Here is a 25,734-nt window from a genome sequence, read left to right on the forward strand (position 1 = left end):
TGTAAAATGGGATTAAACAAATCACTAATATGCTCAGATTCAAGTTCAGCCTTACTATGCTTGGACGCTCAACAGTCTGAAACTTGACATTGTCTTGGAGATCCTTCAGTTATTGTATATGTTGCAACAGGCATATAAGATCTTCAGTTCAGTAAGTTCAGTTCTTGTGGGTTCCGGCACATACAGGAGTGGCAGGAAATGAGGAAGCTGATCGTTTAGCAAAACAGGCAATGGCAAAGGAAAGTACAGATTTGCAAATTCTGTATAGTAAAACCAAACTTAAGTCAATAATTAAAAAGAAGATAACTGGAAAATGGCAATCTTTTTGGGATAATGAACAAAAGGGCAGGCATCTTCACTCAGTACAATCAATGGTAAGTAAGGAAGGAATTCAAGAGGGAGTAGAAAGGAAGGTTGTGTTCTTTCAAGATTAAGGCTGGGGCATACAGGACTTAATTCAACAATAAATATTATAGAAAAACATCCAACAGGGCTGTTTGATTGGTGTGGAATCAGAGAAACAGTTGAACATGTTCTCATTCAGTGCAATAGATATACTGAAGATAGAAGGAAATTCATTGAAGAACTTCAAATAATTGGTGAGCAGCATTTAACATTAAAAGAACTTAAATCCAGTAAGATGTTACAGTCTAGTATTACTATTTCTAAAAAGGTCTCAGTTAATTCATAGAAATAAAGGTTATTATTAGGGGCCAAGCATCGCAGGTGCGTAGGCACCTATTGTATTCGTTGGCGTTCCTATTACTATACTTCTTCTTCCGCTCTTGAGTCTATGGCACTCATAGAGGACAGTCTCATCATTAACCATAGCAAATTTGGAGTCTCTAAATCAAACTCTCTAGCGCCACCACTTGTCCAAACTTTCAATCATTTTATGCAAATAACTTTTGAACCACAAGGCACAGAAAAAAAAAAAAAATCCTTGGCTCATGCGGAGTCGAATGAAGTCCAAAATTCAAAAATCCTAAGGTTTAGTTCTTTTTACCATAAATTTTTGTTCGTAAAACCTGCTTTTTCGAACTGGTCCTAGACAGTTTGTTTGATTTTCACCAAAATTGGCTCAGATCATCTTCAGACAATGCTGGAAAAAAGTTATGGAATTCACGTTGATTAGTCAAACCGTTCTCGAATAACATGCAAATGAATTCTACGAAAAGCATTTAAAAAAGATTCTGAGGCTATATCTCCGCAACGGTATGTCGTAATGAGACCAAACTTGGTGTGTGTTATAACAAGCATGATTTGAGGCTACCTGCAGTGTTTTAGCGCAGTGCCACCTAGTGGTCAGGCGATACGAAAAATGGGTATTTTTTTGCTTATAACTTCTGAATGGTTTGGCTAAAACAAAACTGGTCTCTTTAGATTTGGTGCATCATGCTGAGTCCAACCATACCCATGTCAGCCATTTTGGGTGTCGGCCATATTGAATTTTGTCCAAAAATGCTATATTTTATGAACGCATTGACGTATCGTTACTAAACTTAGTATATGTCTTTGGCACCACGCCCTGACAGTACTCAAAAAGTTTGGGAGCAGCGCCACCTTCTGGCCAAAAGTTATAAAGACATTTACAAAAATGCTAATAACTTCTGCTTATGTTAGAACATCCAGTCCGAAAATCAAAAAATTATCAATGATCAAATGATCAATGTCCAAATCTCCACATTATCAGATTCTCTCCCAGTGTATCAGCATCATTAAGGTTCAGAGTGACAGAATCTCCCTCCAGCACTGACACTGACATCACTTTATCAACACTAAACACACCTGAAGAACATACATAAATAATTACTCAGAATTTGGAGATTTACCAGATTTGAAGTCGTTGCTATTAAGGGATCTGTTGAAGGAAAATGGAAAATATTAGAGACAAAATTAATGATGGAAACAATAAAGAACAGAATCATGTGCAGGTACAGAAATTATAATAGAAAAAAAACTGAAACCATAAAAATACCAACCAGCCAGACTCCATGGCCACAAACAAGTGAAAATAAACATTTTCTTTAACATTTCTCTGAGCATTTTTTCCAGCAGAAATGTTGTAATAATCAGGTGCTGGAACTCAAATGTGAAATGAAGCTGTTGGTCTGTAGTGAAGTGGTTTAATGAAAAACTGCACTGAGTGTGAACAAACTCTTCCAGTAGCTCCACCCTTCACAGATAAACCTAATTAGGACTTATGTTCAACTGACAAGTTACATTAATTTTACAATCGTACATTTTATTTCTCTCTCTCTCTCTTGACATTGAATTAGCCTATTATTTCATTCCTTTTGGATCTGGATTGATGCACAGGGTCTGAAGTGCTATTTTTTCTCTGATTATCATCAGGATTGTAAATGTGATATTGATTTTATATCAATTCCATACACAAGAAAATTGTAGCATAACTAATATTTTAGACACACGATGTCTGTTTGTGCTGCCTTAACGAAAATAGCTCCCAACAAAGTCACAGCAGAACCCCAGTAAATGCTAAACTCAAACACATACTCAAATTAAAAGATTTAAGGTCTCCCTGCATTTTTCTGCAAAAATAAAAGCTCTATGGTATAAGTTCTGAAAGCAAAACAACAACAACAACAACAACAAACACATATTAGTATTGTCATTTTACTGTTATTACATAAAATACAATTATTATTATTATTAAATATATTTTTTTATTTTAGGTTCACATTGTTCTTTCTGCAGATAAAACATTGTTATTCTGAGAAATCATATACAGGTCCTTTTCAAAAAATTAGCATATTGTGATAAAGTTCATTATTTTCTGTAATGTACTGATAAACATTAGACTTTCATATATTTTAGATTCATTACACACAACTGAAGTAGTTTCAAGCCTTTTATTGTTTTAATATTGATGATTTTGGCATACAGCTCATGAAAACCCAAAATTCCTATCTCAAAAAATTAGCATATTTCATCCGACCAATAAAAGAAAAGTGTTTTTAATACAAAAAAAAGTCAACCTTCAAATAATTATGTTCAGTTATGCACTCAATACTTGGTCGGGAATCCTTTTGCAGAAATGACTGCTTCAATGGGGCGTGGCATGGAGGCAATCAGCCTGTGGCACTGCTGAGGTGTTATGGAGGCCCAGGATGCTTCGATAGCGGCCTTAAGCTCATCCAGAGTGTTGGGTCTTGCGTCTCTCGACTTTCTCTTCACAATATCCCACAGATTCTCTATGGGGTTCAGGTCAGGAGAGTTGGCAGGCCAATTGAGCACAGTAATACCATGGTCAGTAAACCATTTACCAGTGGTTTTGGCACTGTGAGCAGGTGCCAGGTCGTGCTGAAAAATGAAATCTTCATCTCCATAAAGCTTTTCAGCAGATGGAAGCATGAAGTGCTCCAAAATCTCCTGATAGCTAGCTGCATTGACCGCAGCTGATATGGCACCCCAGACCATCACTGACTGTGGGTACTTGACACTGGACTTCAGGCATTTTGGCATTTCCCTCTCCCCAGTCTTCCTCCAGACTCTGGCACCTTGATTTCCGAATGACATGCAAAATTTGCTTTCATCCGAAAAAAGTACTTTGGACCACTGAGCAACAGTCCAGTGCTGCTTCTCTGTAGCCCAGGTCAGGCGCTTCTGCCGCTGTTTCTGGTTCAAAAGTGGCTTGACCTGGGGAATGCGGCACCTGTAGCCCATTTCCTGCACACGCCTGTACACGGTGGCTCTGGATGTTTCTACTCCAGACTCAGTCCACTGCTTCCGCAGGTCCCCCAAGGTCTGGAATCGGTCCTTCTCCACAATCTTCCTCAGGGTCCGGTCACCTCTTCTCGTTGTGCAGCGTTTTCTGCCACACTTTTTCCTTCCCACAGACTTCCCACTGAGGTGCCTTGATACAGCACTCTGGGAACAGCCTATTCGTTCAGAAATTTCTTTCTGTGTCTTACCCTCTTGCTTGAGGGTGTCAATGATGGCCTTCTGGACAGCAGTCAGGTCGGCAGTCTTACCCATGATTGCGGTTTTGAGTAATGAACCAGGCTGGGAGTTTTTAAAAGCCTCAGGAATCTTTTGCAGGTGTTTAGAGTTTATTAGTTGATTCAGATGATTAGGTTAATAGCTCGTTTAGAGAACCTTTTCATGATATGCTAATTTTTTGAGATAGGAATTTTGGGTTTTCATGAGCTGTATGCCAAAATCATCAATATTAAAACAATAAAAGGCTTGAAACTACTTCAGTTGTGTGTAATGAATCTAAAATATATGAAAGTCTAATGTTTATCAGTACATTACAGAAAATAATGAACTTTATCACAATATGCTAATTTTTTGAAAAGGACCTGTACAGTCTGTGAAGGGAGGTGCTACAGGAGGAACTTATTCACCCTCTGTAACGAGGATGCTGAGGCAGAATTAGAATCCATGTGTGGTCATTTATTAAGGACTGTAGCAGCAGACAAGTACGTAAAAACAAGCAGTGAGTCGAAACCAGTTAAACAGTCTGATCGGTCAACAATCCAAGGAGCACTAGCATGGTCACTGGTTAAATAGTATGCAAACAGGAAGTGAATGTAGAGGAAGCAGAGGGAGGAGAACACAGTCAGTACTTGGGTGAGGGCCTCTTTGCTGTCTTGGCATTACACCCTCATTGCAGAGTTTTACTAAACCACTTCACTACAGACTGACAGCACATTTAAGTGTCAGGAGCCAATTATTATCACAGTTCTGTTGTGAAACTTTGCAAACTGCTGAAGAAAATGCTTATTTTCATCTGTTTGTGCTCATGGAGCCTGACTGGTGAGTATTTCTTATGCCTTCAGTTCTCTTTATATTATAATTTGTCCTCAAACTAAATTCTTATTTCCATCATTCATTTTGCCTCTATTTTTCAAAAATTTCTAATATTGCATCAGACTAATATACTCAAATACTTGTTTCCATGTTGCTGTCCCTTTCAATTAATATACATATACATCATAATATACTGTACATATACAAATTAGTGCAGATTGAATAATTGTTTTGCCATGACAGTTTAAATAGTTTAAAAATGACCAATAATATCAGAAAGTCTTTCACTGAGTAAATGTTTCTGTTTGTTCATCAGGTGTGCTTGGTGTTGAAGTGAAGTCAGTGGCAGTGATGGAGGGACATTCTGTCTCTCTATGATCAAATGTTAATGAAATGCAGGGAGATGAAATTATAATATGGAGATTTGGACTCAGTCTCATAGCTAAAATCAATAAAAACAACAATAAGGTAGAGTTTCGTGATGGGAGATTCAGAGACAGACTGGAGCTGGATCAGACTGGATCTCTGACCATCACAAACACCAGAACCACAGACTCTGGACTTTATTAAGTCACCAGCAGCAGAACTGAGACGCTGCTCAACACACTCAGTCTCACTGTGTATAGTGAGTAAAAAAAGTTCAATTTCTCTACTAAAAACATCCAACAAAAACATAGTTGATATTGTGTTCAAACAGTTGCCTTTGTCTAGCAGTATAATATACTGCTAGACTTCACCACAAGAGAAATCTGTCTTTCTTTCATTTTTTCTCTTCTCTGAAAGTCATGACAATTTCCACGACATCTAATGGGAATATATTGTGTTTCATCCTGTAATGATGATTTTTTTTTTTAATAAAAAATACTGATACTTCAAATCCATTTTAAACATTAATCCTTTATAAATGTTGAGACTACTAATTAGATTTATTCTCTTTTTCCAGCTCATCTGTCTGTTCCTGTTATCAGCAGTAAGTCATCACAAAATTCATCATCATTATCATCAGCATCCAAATGTGTGTTTCTGTGTTCAGTGGTGAATGTGAGTGATGTGAGTCTCTCCTGGTACAAAGGAAACTACAGAGCCCCTTAAGGGACATGGTGGTGAAAAAAATCAGAGTGAGTGAAAAAAAATTCAGGGTGGGAGGAAAAATATTTTTCAGATTTTTTTGCGTTCTCTCGCAAAATTTTGCTTTCTTGGAATACATTTTGATCCAAGGTTAACCTGGGTAGAACATATAAGGAAGGTGGAGGATAAACGCAAAAAGTAATAAATACAAGGAGGTGTTTAACAGGACTGGAATGGGGAGCAGATTATCAATCAATGAAATATATATATGTAAATTTAATAAGATCAAGGATAGATTATGGGAGTGTGGTGTATGGGTCAGAAGCCAAATCTGTACTTGCAAGACTTGATAAAATACAGGCTAAAGCTTTGAGACTATGCTTGGGTGCAGTAAAAACATCGCCAGTATGTGCACTTGAAGTGGAAGCGGGAGAAATGCCATTGAACATTCGAGGTAAACAACTGCTTGTAAATAACTGGATTAATTTGAAGGGACATAGGGACAGTCATCCTACTAAGAGAGTGTTACGAGCTTGTTTGGAAAAGGAAAGGGTACAAAAGTATGGTTTTGAGTGGGTAGGAGATGAGTTAACTAGAGATTTGGGGGTGAGCGGAAAGGAGTTCTGTCCAACTGTGGTATGGCCTGACTGTCCAGTGTGGAAAATGGAAACCATGGAGGTTGATTTTAAATTGTGTCAAATAAAATCAATAAACAGTAATATAGACCTTGTAGATGAATGTTATAGATATGTGGAAGATGAATATAGAGACTATATTCAGATTTATACAGATGGATCAAAAGAACCTGAAACTGGAAAGACTGGATCAGCAATTGTTATAGTTAATCAAGGAAATGAGGAAAGCAAACAAACCTCAAATGATCTGAGTGTGTATACAGTTGAACTATATGCTATCATGATGGCATTAGAATGGATTAGAAAGGAGGACAAAATAAGTAAAATCTGGAACTGAAGTGGAAAAAAAAACTGGAAGTGATTCATTGTCAGCACTGTACAGTCTCAGATCAGGTGTGTCCAACAGCCATCAGGATTTGTTGTATACAATATTGATAACATATATGAGAATAAAAGAAAAAGGTAATGAGATTCAACTTATTTGGACTCCAGCTCACATAGGCATTTTGGGAAATGAAAGGGTGGATAAGTTAGCTCAACAAGCAACTAAAAAAGATAATATTGAAGAAAATATAAAGATGTCAAAGGCTGAAGGGAAAAGTATAGTTTGGAAAGAAGCTGTGAGAGAATGGCAACAGCAGTGGGATAGGGAAATCAAAGGGAGACATTTGTATGGTATTCAAAATAAAGTTGGAACTGAGAGGAACTGGGAAGGGACTAAAAGGACTAAAAGATTGGAAATAGTGATGACAAGAATTGGACACAGTAACCTGAATAGTACATTATACATTATAGGGAAGCATCCTACTGGTTTTTGTGAGGTTTGTAAGACATTAGAAACCATAGAACATGTACTTCTAAATTGCAGAAGATTTGAAGAACAAATGAGAAAAATGATGGAAGAATTAAGAAAAGATGGGTTGGTTGGGGCAGAGATAAAAGATGTACTGAAAAGTGGGGTGATTGGGCAAGGCAAGAAAAATATTTGTAATTTAGTTAATACTGGTTTGATGTGTAGAATATAATCTGTGTAGAAAATAATCTGGAAATAGAGCGGAGAAACATCAGAGGAGAATCAACCAGAAGGTGGCGGTAGTGCAACGCTTACGGATACAAGCCGCCGTTAAACTCAAAAGAAGAAGAAGAAGAAGAAGAAGAAGAAGAAGAAGAAGAAGAAGAAGAAGAAACTAAAAAACGATTAAGAAGCGGAAGAAGAATCTCAATCTCCGCCATTAGCGTCTTCAGCGTTTTGCTGCAATCTTCCAGATTTCAAAACGTGAACACTGCTATAGTATAACATAAAACGTCATGAAAGTTAAGTAGTCACGCAAACTCCGTATAAAAATCTTTATGTATTTAGTGGTGTTTGTTAATGTCGTGCTTAACCGACGAAGTGGGTGCGGTTCAGAAACAAAACAAGTATTATTCGTATCCATCGAAATTTGGTTTTGCAGAAATCTTTAACAATATGAAGATCACTTTCATATTATTTGAGATTTTACTACTGATGTGCGGTAAGTACGCAGTTTTTGTTTATTTTTTAACACTTTCGGTTTCACTTTGACGCTGGAAACCAGTGTTCAGTGGCTGATATTTTCTTATTCATTCCTTTATTACCTTGTTAACAATAATCACATTAATCTGTGCTCTGATTGTACTGTAATATTACCTTATTAAATATGATCACATTTACTTATGTGGATTACACATACACGATTACTAGGGATGTGCCGAACGAGGTTTTTACAACAAACTGCGTTAATGCTTGGAAGCTTTTGGTACAGTTCTCTACTCCGCCATCTGGTGGTCAAAAAAATTCTTACACAAAATGTGTCATTTCAGATGTTTTGTTCATTGGGGTGTCCTTGTAAAGATTATTTGTGAATTTTATAAGCATATGTCACTAGCAAGGTGGCGCGTGTGTGCAGCGGTAGAGTTTCCAAAATGTGTATTTTGCACAATACAATGACAACATGTTGTTCTTCATTTTTACTTGCATCAAAACTCACCTCCTAAATAGTAAATAGTGTTTAATATACCAACAAATTAGACCAGCGTATTTTTTCATTGCACCTTTATTGTGTTTTCCTTATAGAACACAAACATGCATGTGCACATTGTTAAAAAATGTGCAAATGTATGGGATGATATTAGACTCAAAACGATTAATAGATGCACGCACAATTATCCATGTACTGGATCAATTTTATGCATGTATCTTACAATCCACAAACAAATGCCTTTCAATTTGAGTCTGTGGAATTCGGGATTAAATGATTGTGCAGCGATTTGTACAAATACAGACATGTTTGTGAATAAAAAAGTTCTGTTCTATTAATATATCATAAATTGCTCATGCAAAAAGGAATCAGTCCATGTGTGGATCAGGTGACGCGTGCATTTATTGAGGTCTTGCTCGAGTCAATCTTGTTCAGTTCATTTGGATTTTGAGACTTGATTTTCGCAGTTTACACCATTTCACAACGCACACACACAACTACCAATGAACAAGTCTCAGTGTAATTCATTAACGTGTACGCAATAAAAAAAAAAATCGCAAATTTGCGTCACTACACTGATGTGAAAATGTTATAATTTGCATTAAAGTATCACAGTTTATGCATGTGGTGATTAAAATGTTCATTTGTGCGTGGATCACGAGCTGTGTGTGTGTGGATTGGGCAAGGCTAAAAAGGGCGGAACGAAAGTCTTAAAATTCAAATGAATCAAATAGAATCAATTCAGAAGAGATGTGAATGAATGCACGCATGTCGTCTGATCCACAAATGAACATTTTAATTGCTACATGCACAAACTGTGATGCTTTAATACAAACTATAACATTTGTATTCACAGATATGTCTCTGTTAGAACAAAATACCGCACATTAATGTAATTTTTAAAGTGTAGTGGTGCAAATTTGCGAATTTTTTGTATCGCGTACACTTTAATGAATTGCACTGGGCCTTGTTCATTGGTAGTTGTTTTAATTTTTTTTATTCACACGTCATTGAGTTTTAATTGTAGTATTTTAATTAACAAAGATACAAGGCTGGCTAGGTTTGGACTCGGGCCAATAATTCTGATAAGCTGTCAGACAAGGGCCAGGCTAGGGCCATGGCAATAAAGTTTACATGTACGCTTTTGGTCCGTGAACTAGGTCTTGCTCAGGTCGCATGCTTTCTGTGGTAGTTTGGCAATGATCGGTTTCAGAATTCCAATAGGGTCTGGCTGCAGACACACTTGCATTTTCAGGTTTGCACTCTCAGATAACTACTTATTCTTCTTCTTCCTCCTCTTCTTCTTCTTCTTCTTCTTCCTCTTCTCCTTCTTCTTCTTCTTCTTCTTCCGCAATCACCACCTGCACTCTCAGCTACCTGTGACTTCACTTGCAATCAACACAAATGGTGCGTGTTGCCAATGGAGACAAGATGCTGTGGTGGTTGAACGATTAAAACAAATTTAATAACGTACAGGGTCTCGTTATGCATTTTCCTCCTGTAAAAAACCATTAACACTTAATGTGGCTTGATGTATTAAGATTATGCTATTAAATGATCAAATTTAATATACGGTTTATTAATATAATGCAGAACCTGGCATAATGTGGACTAAGATAATAGACTAAAGTCAATATATGCTCCTCTTCATTATTAAAACAACTACAAACAAGCAGGTGAGACCAGAATAAACAGAACGCCGTGTTTATTTGTGTTTTCCTATATAGAATAATCTCTGCAGCTCTTTTATATCATTGTCTTTGTCCATTATGCTATGTTTTGTGTTTTTTACTTGTATTGATTTTCTTCGGGAGGAAAACGTCTGTTTAATGCACTGTATTCTAGGCATGTCTGCTTGCCTATATGGAGTTGGTCCTTTTAATATCACTTAATGAATGTCTTAGGGCGCATTCATATCTGCTGGTATATCGTTTGACAACAATAAGGTTTATACCGAATTTGGTCTTTATCATCTTAGTCCATTTTGCCACATTAAGCCTTTGTTGGGCAAGTAGGTATACAAGTGAAAGTTTGCGCATTGTATTGATGGTCCAATGCTTGCCTTGAAGTACATTGAATGAATAAATTGTACATCAAATTTGTTTTTTAATGGCACTTAATGTATCTTAATACATTAAGCCATATTAAGTGTTAATGGTTTTCTACAGGAGGAAAGCGAGACTTTGCGCATTGCATTCATGTTCTGCATGGATTCGCAGGTTTTGTCTATCTCCTACAGATCACTTGCATGATCCTGGATGTCCTGTACGCTATTAAATTTGTTTTAATCAGTGTTCGAATTGTATCAAAGCTCTTGGGGGCTCCCCTAACCAGACCCATCCCCCCCAAAAAACCTTATATAAGTATGACTTATTTTTCTGGTCTTGTCCTTGTTATTAAGAGAACCCAATTCTAAGGTAAAACCTTATTTTTATTTTGCGATGATCAGTGAATTAGGTGTACCAAACAATCACTAAGCAAAGAAGGATTAAACATCTAGCCAAGGACATTAATATTTTCAAACAAGTTTAAAATAATTTATTACCTTTTGTGGGAATTTTTTAACCTTTATAATGCCATTCTGTTTTTTGAAGCTGCATTATCTTCTGTGTCAAATTCTTATATATTTGACACAGAATCACACAAATAAAATCATTATCAACAAAACTCATCTTTTCAATATAGAGGAAATAATAAATAAATAGAATTAAATGAAAAATAAAATAGACTGCAAGTGATGTCAATTCCGGAAGTGCAGGTGTCTGAGAGTGCAAGTCCGAGAGTGCACATCTGAAAATGCATGTCTGCCATACCCTTCTCCCAGAATTAAATCACTGAGGATGCTGTTGCATGTATTTTTGTCCCGGCCATTGCTTTGGTTATCAGTGTAGGTGCGTTTCCTTTACAGATTTGTGCGAAACGTTGATAAAGTATTTCAAAATGACAATGAGGTTATGCGACTAAAACAGAATTTGTTCCTCTCGCGATAAGTCATGGCAATGGATTTTTGTGCGATTTGGCTTCATTTAATCAAAAGAGGCGTATACGTGTATCTTTACAGACGCAGTGGGGAGAGCCTTCAGAAACGTGTGACGCTGCTGGTATAAACATAGCCTAACATCAGCTTCGGTGACCTTGTAGGAGCCGTTACGTGGCACAGATGTGTGCAGCGTACATGGTCTAAGCATTAATATAAGAGAAAGCCCCTTATACTTAAGAGCGGATACTTGCGAAGTGTTTCTTGGAGTTTATAGAACATTGAAGAAATTATCATTTGACTTTTTACATACGCCATGTGACCTGTAAATGCGAAAAAGCAGTTTCATTTGCGTTTGCGAAATATTCCTTTTTCAAATTGCCTGAAAAACCACCTCCTGAGCGTAAAAACTTTTTTGCGATTATATGGGGGGGTTTTGCAAAATTGGTGCGTTTCCATTAGGCATATTTTCAATTCTCAGTTTAAATTTGCGCATCTTGAAGGGTAATGGAAACTTACCTTGTGATGCATTTTTGCATTTAGGAGAGATCATGCTCATGCGGAGGAGCTACAGAGCAGGCAATATGAAAGCCCTGTTGAACTGTAGTGACAGAGGACGGAACTAAACAATCAAACGTCTGTTCACACATTAGGCCTGTGGCTGTGATATTAAGCAAATCTTTTATTTATTACCTGATTTAATTCAAGCATTTTTTGATGTGCACAAGTTCAAGATAATTTGAAATTCATAGATTTCACATCTGAAAGACAGGTGTACTTGCATTTTCTGTGCATAAGTTAATTCTATGAGTCTCACATACACATTTATTTATTTTTTTAAAGATTTATTTTTGCCATTTTATATGCCTTTATTTGGATAGGATAGTGTAGTTGGACAGGAAGCGAAGTGGGACAGAGAGAAGGGGGTGGGATCGGCAAACGTCCACAAACTGGGATTCGAACTCGGGTCGCCCGCAGTGCAATGGCTTTATGTCGATGGGCCAACCATGAGGCTATTGGAGCTGACTCACATTTATATATTTGAGAGATAATCGTAAGATTGAATTTAGAATTGTTTCTGTGCAACACTTTATAATAGGGGCATAATAGGGGCCTTAGAATAAGTGTAATTGTTTTTGTTTTTTGTTTTTTTTTTTGACATGACTGATCTCATTTACTGTAGGTCTGTTCATTAACATTATAAGCAGAGTTATATAAGTTTAATCTCTGGGAAACTCTTTCTGTTTGTTCTGCAGTTGTGTTTGGTGCTGATAAAGGTGAAGTGAAGTTGGTGTCAGTGATGGAGGGAGATTCTGTCACTCTAAACTCTGATCCTACTCAAGTTATTGAGATACGCTGGTGGTTTGGAGAGGCAGATTTAAAGATTGCCCAAATTGATGAAAAGGGGATCTCATTTCCCTCTGAGAGATTCAAAGGCAGACTGCAGCTGAGTCAGACTGGATCTCTGACCATCAGTAACATGAGGATCAATGACTCTGGACGTTATAAACTACGGATTGACCACAGGAATGGAACCTCAAATCAGGAATTTACTGTTACTGTCTCTGGTGAGGATAGACATATTTTTAAATAGTTAGACATTTTGAAGTTTATTGTTAATTAAACTGAGATTTAAACTCCGTTGAAAAGCCATAGAAAACAATGAACACAGACATAGGAAACTAATCTAGAAACAGTGAAAACCAACTCAAAAGCAAACACAGAAGACCCATAACTATGTAAATATGGCTGGATATTTTTTTAGTGTAATTCCACTGGTTTTAGTATTAAAATAATTCAAAGCAGGAGCAATTGTTGAACATGGACAAATGCAGTGATTCAAGTAGTGAAATGTTCCTGTGCTGTCACATGAAATAAGACGACTCATCAAATTATTCAACAAATAACTGGTGTACATTTCAAACTGATTACTTTAGTTACATATGCCTTGTTTTAGCAAACATGTAATCCACAGTGAAGGCAGACAGGAGCTGAATCTTACTCATGCTCAGTCAACACATGCTATTGCTAGATGTTAATGCTTCTCTGTCAGGTCTATTTCCAACAAAACACATGCAAATCTCACAAAACAGTGTGTAAAAATTTGGTCTATCAGTTTGTTTGAATGCTTGAGTGTGAGCATGTCATTGAGTGTTTCTGCTTGCCATCAATCTCATTGGTTTGTGCTCCTTTGTTAATTTTATTATGCAGAGCAGACACAATCAACACACAAATAAATAAGTGTGTGTGTATGTTAAATAATGAGTACATTTAAATAAAGAAATGCTTTTAAAGAAAATTAAATACAGTATTTAAATTAGATTAATACCATAAACCAGTGAATATATGTCTCCTACATGCCATAATCTAAATTAACTGACTGTAAAGTTTCATATTTTAGTGCCAGTAACAGTGTTTAATATTTTATTCTCTGTCTGTGAATCTGTTTCTTGTAGAGTCTCCATCTGTTATTAGTGTTGATGAAGCTGAAATGAAGATTGTGTCAGTGATAGAGGGAGATCCTGTCACTCTTCATGTTCCTCAAATACATGGAGATGAGCTGATAGTGTGGAGGTCTGGCTATGAAGGAAAACTCATAGCTAAACATGACATAGAGGCCAAGAGCCCACCATTATATAACACTGATGAGAGATTCAGAGACAGACTGCAGCTGGATCATCAGACTGGATCTCTGATCATCACAAACAGCAGAACCACAGACTCTGGACTTTATCAAGTAAAAATCAGCAGCAACAAACAGACTTTATACAAGAGATTCACTGTTACTGTCAGTGGTGAGTAAATCAAGTCTGATTGTACTGATTGTTTATCAGCTGTCTGTGAATAATTGTATTAGTTAAAACTTTATATGTCTTAATTACTGACACCTGTGAATATATCCGTAATAAATAATGATTATTGTCAGGCTTATAATAACAATGTTAACATATTTAATTAGTTTAATCTTCAACACTGTTTTAATGTTTGTATGTAATTATCACAATCATTAACAATAAGATGTACTTACCAACTACACACTCAGGTTATATAGTGCTGATGTTTCTAGTGTTTGTTATAGATCAGACACACATTCACACTAATGACTGTCTCTCTTTATCATTACAGAACCAGGTGTGTCTCCAGGTGCTGCAGCAGGGATTGTTGTTGTTGTTCTGCTGGTGGCTGCAGCTGTAGCTGCTGGTGTGTTTTATTACTTCCGCCCCAGGATCTCTCAACTACCAAGTGAAACATGTAAGTATTACAGTTGATACAGCAAGAAAAAAAAAACATTGAGCTTTGTTGTGGTTCAGTAGAGTTTAAATGTATATGGTTTTTCCACAGTCAACATTTCTACTTTAAACACAAGTTCTGCTTTTAATTGATGCAGTAAATAATGAAGTGTTTTTTTTTTTTTTTTTTCCTCTAGTATTGAGCTAAAGTACATTAATACGCTAATTACTGAATCTTTGTCTGTGTAAAATGCTGAATTTAAGATGTTTTTTGATGGTCTGATTGTTTATATAGTTTGTTCTTCTATTGAAGGCTGATATATTTAGCTGAAACTGGCCTAAAATCATACTCATTCAGTCTTTCATTTTGAGTTTTATCTGGGCTGCCTGAGTCTTCATAGCACATCACAGATATGTTTGTGTTTTTATCATTATGTGTGGCTTCATTCACCTTGTTCATTTAAACATCATAGACCAGTGGTTCTCAATCCTGGTCCTGGGGCTCCACTGCTCTGCACAGTTTTAATGTCTCCCTTATTTAACACACCTGATTGAGATCATTAATTCATTAGGAGAGAGATCCATGAACTGAACTAATGAGCTGATGATCTCAATCAGGTGTGTTTAATAAGAGAGACATGAAAAATGTGCAGAGCAGTGGACGCCCAGGACCAGGATTGAGAACCACTGCCATAGACTATAAATATGAAAACTCTAAACTGAAAACCAAGAAAATGATATGGAGAGAGTGTTTGTTGTCTACTGTAAATGACACTCATGTTTATAATTTAACTAATATATCTCCACATATCTGGTCAGTGTATTTTATTTATTCCTATTAAGGGATAGTTTATTCTAAAACATAAATTGTGTTATTTATGCATGTTTATGTCACTGCAAACATGTATGACTTTATTTGTTCTGTCAAATGCAAAATTAGATATTTGGATTAACATTATGGAAATCTTTTCTATTCAACAACAGTTTTTATTAATCATGTCTGTCAGTCGGTTTTAAGTATTTAGTTAAGTAATTAAGTTTCATCTGTCATAAAAGTATCACGTGACTCGTTTTCTATATTCAGTAGGTGTGTTCGACTTAACGCAGCGCTGTGCAGCTCGATTAAATTCTGACTTAAAGCAGTGCATGCCGGTTAGAAATTTTTGTCCAACTTGAGATGGCGCTGGTGCCATGTTACTGTCACTTTTTTTCACTTTTTTTTTTTTTTTGTATTGAATCACTCAAATTCTGCATTTTACAATAGCCAGCAGGTGAACACAAACACAAAGTCACAACAAAGATGTCAAAATACAAAATTACAATGAATTAGGGAAAAAAAAAAAAAAAAAATAAATAAAATAAAATAAAATATTTTATAAGAAAATTACATGAAAACATGAAAATGTGTACCTATATTAGCTTTCTTGTCAGATTGTAAGTAGATTTTAGGTATTGCTTAACTTCTGATTTTAAAATGAGAAATGATGGTTTATAATCACTATACTTGCATTTATGTATACTAAACTTTGCCAGCAAAAGTAACCGATTAATCAAATAATATTCCTTATGGAATGACATGTCATAAAGTGAAAAAACCAAACAAAACATTTTCAAAACAAAGTTGAAAGCTGGGCATGATATGATCTCTAACAAGGGAGCAGAAATCTGAACAGTTTGACTGAGTAAAGAGTAACTCCAAAATAAATCAAAATTGTTTCTGTGTAGACCACAAAGTGTACATAGTGTATCAATATCACAGTTAAATCTGTTTGCAAGGAAATAGTTACAGGGATAGTATTTATGAATGAGTTTGAAAGAATTTTTTTTTACTTTATTTGTGACTAAATATTTATGAGGTAGTTTCCAGATTTGATGCCATATCAAACCATCAACACAGCTGTTCCAGAAAGTCTAGAGACAACATCCCTTTGAAAAAGGGCCCGAACCTGCTGATTATTGTGCTTGAGGAAGAAGAAAAACAAACTCGAACAACAGCAGTGTCAACAGGATCTAAAGACTGCAGAGAAGATTGGGGACATGTATTTTTACAAAGCATTTTTAGCCCAGAGGGGAAAACATCCATAACTACAGCATATTCTTTAGGAGTGATTGGGATTTTAAATTTAGACAAAAATTCAGAATAAGTGAACAGAAGACCTTGGTTGAAAAGTTGGCTCACCAAAACTATATCATTAGAAAAGCAATTTTCAAAAAACTTTTAGATTTATATAAGATATGTTTATTATTCCATATAAAACATCTATTAGGTGAGAAATTGTTTATAAATTAAATTTCAGGGGAGAAGCATTTGTTTGTGAAAATTGGATAACTTTAATGGAAGTTTAGAAATGCTGTAGTTACAAAGCAAAAGAAAATGAAGACCTCCAACCTGTGAAAAATACAATGAGGAATGATGTTTCATATACTGTTTTTTTTTTTAATTGTTTGATCCAGTTAACTTTAAAAGTATATCTAAGAGTGGTAAAATCTAAGAAGTTCAATCCTCCATTTTCAGTTGTGTTCATAACCACAGATTTCTTAATATAATGGGTTTTATTTTTCCATAAAAAAATTGAAAAGCATAATATCAGCAGTCTTGCAAATATTATTGTTGACTGCTAGAGAGAGAGCTGTATATGTGAGCCTAGAAAGCCGGCGCAGTTTCTTCAGAGCGGCTGCAGGAGCTCTGATGATGACACGGCTGTTTCACGACTGGTCAGATTCACTGCATGACAACGATCACGTGTGTTTTGGGTTTATTCTAACATCCTCAAGTCCAATAATGCTCACAAATCTGTGTTTTTAGAACAGTAAAAGTGTTTTTACTGTAGTCGCAATGTTATATTGAGTTACATTTGTCATAATACACTGATAAAAGCATAAATAACCCCACTTTATTACTGTTTAAATAGAATATGTTTATGTTGAACATTATTCTTGTTCGACTGATAAGTGTCTGACTTGACGGCTCGGTTTTCAACTCTGCCCCCGACTGCACTCGGCTATTCTCGTTGATCGCCATCTGTAGCTGTAGTTCATGTCGAACACACCAAAAGTTTTCTCAAATCATGTGATGTGTGTGAACAGAAAGAAATTTGAGTAATTATTCACTGATCATCTTCCCGTTCACTAAAGCTCTGAACTGCAAAACAAAAGATATTTGAGCTACAAACATGAAAGAAGGAATTAGTTGACTGAATGTTTCATAGGTGAACTCGACACATGTGTCTGAGTATGAAAGATAATATTTGTGGATTACAGCGACGAGTTTCAGAAAACAAACACTTAAACCGCACATAAAGCTGCTGTGTGAGTTCAGAAGACTTACTGCCCTTTAATGTCATTTGTGGAGGCAACTTTTTGAAGGCTGTTATGAGCTGTCATTACATGGAAAGAGCTGCATGACGATTCTTCAAAATCTGCTCATTCATAAGATGAATGAGGGCGAGTAAACAATGTTATATTTGGTTATATGATAATATAAAATATGCATATTAGTATTTACATATAAGAACAGTTTAAAAAGTTTTGTTGTGTGTGTGTGTTTTTTTTTTTCTTTTTCTAAAATCTAATTTTTCAGTGGAAAATAATTTATTAATCAGTCAATTCATGTTAACGTGCAACATTTGTTTTGCAAATTGTTACAGATGTTTAATTAAAGTCATCCAGAAGATGAAGTGATTATTAGAAGCACCTATGAAGAATCACACAGTATCCTTAGTTTTTAAATGATAATGACATGTTCATGCAAACTCAGTAATTATCTTCTTATTTTTTTGTTTCTTTGTGCTGCTGTCAGGGTCAGTGTTTCTGGGAGATGATGTCACTCTAAACCCTGATACTGAAATACAGACAAGTGATGAGATACAGTGGCTGTTTGGAGCTGAAGACACTCTCATAGCTGAAATCAAAAAAGAGACTGGAGAGATGATTACATATGATGGTCCTGGTGTGATATTCAAGAACAGATTCAAGCTGGACAAGACGACTGGATCACTGACCATCATGTGGATCAAAATTCAACACACTGGACTTTATACTCTGAAGATCAGAAGAGGCAGAAAAACCTTAAACAAAAGATTCCAAGTTTCTGTCAATGGTGAGTCACTCCAGTCAGTTTAATAATGATCACATTCTTCATCATTCATTCATTTTTTTTTTTTTTTTTTTTTTTTTTTTCCAGAAGTGAATTTAACTCAAACTGAATAATCTTTAGACTCCTTTCAGAGTTTTTCAGATCATTTCTGTCTTTAGTGTGTTTCTGTCTTTGGTTATTATAAAGTTTGTTTATAAAATCTTTGTCATTTGTCTATTGTCATATAACCACATATAGTGACAAAGCTGCCAAAAATGAAATTACAGCGTAAAAGTTTCTACACAGTGTTTATGTGCTAGTTATCTGATGCATTTCCTGTGCACAGAACGATCATGCTGTATTTAATAAAGTTTTTGTATAGAATTTCATTTTCAGTACAAACTTTTCACACAGCAGTGTAAAGATCAGCACTGATAAAACAGCATCTGTATGATCTGTGTGGATTCATTTCAAACTCTGTTGTTCACATGCACACATACTTGATCTAATGGCATCTGTGTATTTCTGTCTTTCTGTGCACTGTTCTCACACATGAAGAGAGGAGATAGAAGTGATGGAGGGAGAATCTGTCACTCTAGAGCCTGCTGCTGAAATAAACAAAGATGATTTGATACTGTGGCTGTTTGAAGATAAAGAGCTGCTCATGTTCAAAAGAGAGACCGGAGAGATCTTTACATATGATCGTGTTGCTGGTGGGAGATTCAAAGACAGACTGAAGCTGAACAAAAAGACGGGATCTCTGACCATCAGAAACACCAGAACTGCACACTCTGGACTCTATAAACTACAGATCATATCCAGTAGTGGTGTTTTAGACCAGTCATTTATTGTCACTGTCAAAGGTGAGTAGCTCAAGTCAGTATAATAATGATCACAGATCTTCATTGGCAGTTTTGCTCCATAATTTTGTTCTTCTGCATGTAATTCAGCTCAAACTGACTAATGTTCATTCAGAGTTTGATCTGTAGATCATTTTATATTTTAGAAATATGTGAATCAAGTTTTGAAATCTCCCTTTTGAACTACATTGTGAAATAAACTATGTTCTGCTGCTGTCTCAAAAGGGTTTGAGTTATCAAATCTGAAGCTAATACACAGTACTATTAAATTTCTGTTTAAGAAAACCGCAAACTGTCTTTATTTCAGACTGATAAAACAGCATCTGAATTATGATTTAGTCATTTCAAACTCTGATTACATCAACACACTTGATCTAAAGAAAAATTTGTCTTTGTTTTTCTCTGATTTCTATGTGCTGCTGTGACAGATAAAGTGGAGGAGAAATCAGTGAATGAGGGAGAATCTGTCACTCTAAACCCTGATACTGAAATACAAAGAGATGATCAGATCCTGTGGATGTTTGGAGATGAAGACGATCTCATTGCTCAAATCAAAGGAGGGACTGGAGATGACATATGATGGTGCTAATGAGAGATTTAAAGATAGACTGAAGCTGGACAATATGACTGGATCACTGACCATCACAAACATCTCAACTGAACACACTGGACTCTATAAACTACAGATCAGCAGCAGCAGCAGAGGGATCTTGTACAAGAAATTCAAGGTTTCAACAGAATGTAAGTAACTGTCTTTCAGTTTATTTTGTAAAATGTACACAAGTGTAAGAGTGATGATGCACTGAATGAACAGTTTTACACTGAACTGAATTTTAATAGGCAAAGGTGCACATTATAGTGTGTGACTGTATTTTCACATTCAATATGCATTTTCATCAATTTATCCAGTTGGTTCAAAATTGTTTAATGCAGAACAGGAAATGAACATACCAATTAAGTATAAATTATTTACCTGTATTTATAAATATTGAATGTATTTTAAAACAAGTATTTTGTTCTAAAATATTATTAATGTCACATAATCAGTACAATGGCAGATCCTGGCATAGGAAATATAATCAGCTGTCTAGGCTCACAACGTGCTGAGGGGCGACATGAGACACCACCTGCACATGCAGCTTTCAGACATGACTGACTTCCTTTTCTTTATAGTTAATTCATGGTATTTTTTTAAATTACACTTTCAGATAAACATCATTTACTATTTTTAATAATGTGGCAGGCCGGTCCCCACATTGTCAAAAATTTCAGGTTTTACTATCCTTATGGGGACATTTGTTCCCCACAATGTAGCAAAAACAACTACACACACACACACCCTTAATGAAACTTTACTGATGTGTTATAATCTCCTAATTTCTTTGTTTCTATGTGCTGCAGTGACAGATAAAGTGGAGAACAAAGTAGTGAATGAGAGAGATTCTGTCACTCTAAACCCTGATACTAAAAATACAGAAATACAGGAGGATGATCTGGTCCTGTGGATGTTTGGATATAATAACAATGTCATTGCTCAGATCAGAGGAGGGACTGAACAGACATACGATGGAGATAGAAAGAGATTCAAAGATAGACTGAAGCTGGACAAGACGACTGGATCACTGACCATCACAAACATCTCAACTGAACACACTGGATTCTATAAACTACAGATCATCAGCAGCAGCGGAGGGATCTTGTACAATAATTTCTCTGTTTTAATACAACGTAAGTAACTGTCTTTGTTTATTTGTTAAAATGTACACAAGTGTAAGAGTGACGCTGCACTGAATGAACAGTTTTACACTGAACTGAATTTTAACAGGCAAAGGTGCACATTATAGTGTGTAAATGTATTTTCACATTCAATATGCATTTTCATCAATTTATCCAGAGCAGGAAATGAAGACACAAATTAAGTATAAATAATTGACCTGTATTTATAAATATTGAATGTATATTAAAACATGTATTTTGTTCTAATATAGTTATTAATGTCACATTATTAGTACAGTGTCAGATCCTGTCATAGGCAATATAATCAGCTGTCTAGTGCTTGCAACGTGCTGAGGGGCGACATGAGACACCGCCTGCACATGCAGCTTTCAGACAGACATTTCTTTTCTTTATAGTTGATTTATGGCGTTTTATGGCAAAATGTTGAGAGTTAATTAACATGAGAGCACATCCAGATAATGCATGAGCGCAGTTCTCTCTGCTTGCAGGATGATTTCCTTCACTCGCAAAACTAGATACACACTCTCAAATATACAGTGTGTTATTAATTTGCTCTGCTCTCCATCAGATAGTGTGCACTCACAAATCTCTATGTGCTCTTGCTCTAGAAGTCTTTTCTCTCATGGTTTTATTGTTGCTAGAAGCTATTAACCATCAGACTTCCACGATTGATCAATAAAATAACATTTAAATCGTAAAGAAATGAAGAATCCATTGTTATATGGTGAATATACAAATTTCATGATGTAGAAACTTTTTGTTTTGTAGATATTTTTTTTTTTTGTAGATATAGGACACCAAATAAACCAGAACCACTACTGCATGTACATGTGTAAACAAATGCACACACACATCCTTCATAAAACTTTGCTGACTTGTTATAATCTCCTAATTTCTTTGTTTCTATGTCCAGCTGTGACCAATAAAGTGGAGGAGAAATCAGTGAATGAGAGAGATTCTGTCACTCTAAACCCCCATACTGAAATACAGAGAGATGATCAGATTCAGTGGATGTTTGGAGATGAAAACGATCTCATTGCTCAGATCAGCGGAGGGACTGGAGAGACACGTGATGGAGATAAAAAAAGATTCAAAGATAGACTGAAGCTGAACAACACGACTGGATCACTGACCATCACAAACATCTCATCTGAACACACTGGACTCTATAAACTAAAGATCATCAGCAGCAGCAGAGGGATCTTGTACAAGGAATTCAAGGTTTCAGTACAACGTAAGTAACTGTCTTTCAGTTTATTTTGTAAAATGTACACAAGTGTAAGAGTGATGATGCACTGAATGAACAGTTTTACACTGAACTGAATTTTAATAGGCAAAGGTGCACATTATAGTGTGTGACTGTATTTTCACATTCAATATGCATTTTCCTCAATTTATCCAATTGGTTCAAAATTATTTAATGCAGACCAGGATATTAATACACCAATTAAGTATAAATAATTTACCTGTATTTATAAATATTTAATGTATATTAAAACATGTTTTTTTGTTTTTAAATATTATAGTTATTAATGTCACATTATTAGTACAGTGGCAGATCCTGGCATAGTCGATATAATCAGCTGTCTAGGGCTCACAATGCGCTGAGTCATGGCATGAGACACTGCCTGTGCATGCAGCTTTCAGACATGTCTTCCTTCTTTTCTTTATAGTTGATTTATGGTGTTTTTTACCACTTGCAGGAGTATTTCCTTCACTCACAAAACTAGAAACACGCTCTCAAATATAAAGTGTGTTATTAATTTGCTCTGCTCTCCCTCAGATAGTGTGCACAAATCTCTTTGTTTTTATTGTTGCTAGAATCTATTAACCAATCAGACTTCCATGACTGACTGATAAAATAACATTTAAATTGTAAAGAAATGAAGGATCCATTGTTATATGGTGAATATACAAATTTCAGGGTGTAGCAACTTTTTGTTTTGTAGGTATTTTTATTATTTAATAGTTATTTGAGGTAAGTGTTTATAACGTTCAACAATAAAAGTGTATAAAATGTATGTAATGTTGCATCTTTACACATTTTGGGAGTGACGTGTCTTCTTTTGCGTAGGACACCAAATAAACCAGAACCACTACTGCATGTACATGTGTAAACACACACACACACACACACACACACACACATCCTTAATGAAACTTTACTGACTTGTTATAATCTCCTAATTTCTTTGTTTCTATGTGCTGCTGTGACAAATAAAGTGGAGGAGAAATTAGTGGATGAAGGAAAATCTGTCACTCTAAACCCTGATACTGAAATAAAGGGGGATGATCAGATCCTGTGGATGTTTGGAGATGAAGACGATCTCATTGCTCAAATCAGAGGAGAGACTGTAAAGATATATGATGGAGCTAAAAAGAGATTCAAAGATAGACTGAAGCTGGACAAGACGACTGGATCACTGACCATCACAAACATCTCAACTGAACACACTGGACTCACTGGACTTTATAAACTACAGATCATCAGCAGCAGAGGGATCTTGTACAAGAAATTCTGGGTTTTTATAAAATGTAAGTAACTGTCTTTCAGTTTATTTTGTAAAATGTACACAAGTGTAAGAGTGATGATGCACTGAATTTAATAGGCAAAGGTGCACATTATAGTGTGTAACTGTATTTTCACATTCATTATGCATTTTCCTCAATTTATTCCAGTTGGTTCAAAATTATTTAATGCAGAGCAGGAAATTAATACACCAGTTAAGTATAAATAATTGAGCTGTATTTATAAATATTGACTGTATATTAAAACAAGTATTTTGTTCTAAAATATTATAGTTATTAATGTCACATTATTAGTACAGTGGCAGATCCTGTCATAGGCAATATAATCAGCTGTCTAGTGCTTGCAACGTGCTGAGGGGCGACATGAGACACCACCTGCACATGCAGCTTTCAGACAGACATTTCTTTTCTTTATAGTTGATTTATGGCATTTATGGCAAAATGTTGAGAGTTAATTAACATGAGAGCACATCCAGATAATGTGTGAGCACAGTTTTCTCTGCTTGCAGGATGATTTCCTTCACTCACAAAACTAGATACACACTCTCAAATATACAGTGTGTTATTAATTTGCTCTGCTCTCCATCAGATAGTGTGCACTCACAAATCTCTATGTGCTCTTGCTCTTGAAGTCTTTTCTCTCATGGTTTTATTGACCAATAAAATAACATTTAAATTAAAGAAATGAAGATCCATTGTTATATGGTGAATATACAAATTTCAATAAAACTTAGCATTTAAATTGTAAAGAAATGAAGAATCCATTGTTATATGGTGAATATACAAATTTCATGATGTAGAAACTTTTTGTTTTGTAGTTTTTATACTGACCAAAATGATATTGAAACATTTTTTTTTTTTTTTTTTTTTTTTTTTTTAGATATAGGACACCAAATAAACCAGAACCACTACTGCATGTACATGTGTAAACAAACACACACACACATCCTTCATAAAACTTTACTGACTTGTTATAATCTCCTAATTTCTTTGTTTCTATGTGCTGCTGTGATGGATGAAGTGGAGGAGAAATCAGTGAATGAGGGAGATTCTGTCACTCTAAACCCCCATACTGAAATACAGGAGGATGATCAGATTCAGTGGATGTTTGGAGATAAAAACATCTCATTGCTCAGATCAGCGGAGGGACTGGACAGACACGTGATGGAGATAAAAAGAGATTCAAAGGTAGACTGAAGCTGAACAACACGACTGGATCACTGACCATCACAAACATCTCATCTGAACACACTGGACCCTATAAACTAAAGATCATCAGCAGCAGCAGAAAGATCTTGTACAAGGATTTCAGTGTTTCAATAAAATGTAAGTAACTGTCTTTCAGTTTATTTTGTAAAATGTACACAAGTGTAAGAGTGATGATGCACTGAATGAACAGTTTTACACTGAACTGAATTTTAATAGGCAAAGGTGCACATTATAGTGTGTAAATGTATTTTCACATTCATTATGCATTTTCCTCAATTTATTAAATTGGTTCAAAATTATTTAATGCAGAGCAGGAAATTAATACACAGATTAAGTATAAATAATTTACCTGTATTTATAAATATTGAATGTGTATTAAAACATGTATTTAGTTCTAATATAGTTATTAATGTCACATTATTAGTACAGTGGCAGATCCTGTCATAGGCAATATATTTAGCTGTCTAGTGCTCGCAACGTGCTGAGGGGCGACATGAGACACCGCCTGCACATGCAGCTTTCAGACAGACATTTCTCTTCTTAATAGTTGATTTTTGGCTTTTTTTTTTTTAAATGTTGTTTAATGTGTGCATTGAGAGCACATCCAGGTAATGTGTGAGTGCAGTTCTCTTAAAAAT

The 25,734-nt window shown here is 35.5% G+C and overlaps 2 protein-coding genes across 2 annotated transcripts; both read left to right on the plus strand.

The window, feature by feature from the left end:
- Positions 1-7,659: 7,659 nt before the first annotated feature.
- Positions 7,660-18,861, plus strand: LOC127157211 (uncharacterized). Its single transcript, XM_051100445.1, has 5 exons — positions 7,660-7,993; positions 12,713-13,024; positions 13,913-14,251; positions 14,583-14,708; positions 18,486-18,861. The coding sequence occupies exons 1-5, from the start codon at positions 7,852-7,854 to the stop codon at positions 18,806-18,808; spliced, it is 1,242 nt and encodes a 413-aa protein (XP_050956402.1). The 5' UTR covers positions 7,660-7,851; the 3' UTR covers positions 18,809-18,861.
- Positions 18,862-19,311: 450 nt separating this feature from the next.
- On the plus strand, positions 19,312-25,351 carry LOC127157214 (uncharacterized). Its single transcript, XM_051100456.1, is given in 7 exon segments — positions 19,312-19,624; positions 20,050-20,201; positions 20,203-20,362; positions 21,023-21,349; positions 22,272-22,592; positions 23,582-23,893; positions 24,909-25,351. Coding segments are annotated over 7 exon segments (1,737 nt in total). The 5' UTR covers positions 19,312-19,335; the 3' UTR covers positions 25,085-25,351.
- Positions 25,352-25,734: the final 383 nt, after the last annotated feature.

The sequence above is a fragment of the Labeo rohita genome, unplaced genomic scaffold (genome assembly GCF_022985175.1).
Source record: "Labeo rohita strain BAU-BD-2019 unplaced genomic scaffold, IGBB_LRoh.1.0 scaffold_101, whole genome shotgun sequence".
Lineage (NCBI taxonomy): Eukaryota > Metazoa > Chordata > Actinopteri > Cypriniformes > Cyprinidae > Labeo > Labeo rohita.

Coding starts and splice junctions, on each gene's coding strand:
- LOC127157211 (XM_051100445.1), top strand. CDS start 7,852: ATGTCGTGCTTAACCGACGAAGTGGGTGCGGTTCAGAAACAAAACAAG. Junction 14,252..14,582: donor ATTCACTGTTACTGTCAGTG/GTGAGTAAATCA, acceptor TTATCATTACAG/AACCAGGTGTGTCTCCAGGT. Junction 14,709..18,485: donor TCAACTACCAAGTGAAACAT/GTAAGTATTACA, acceptor TGCTGCTGTCAG/GGTCAGTGTTTCTGGGAGAT.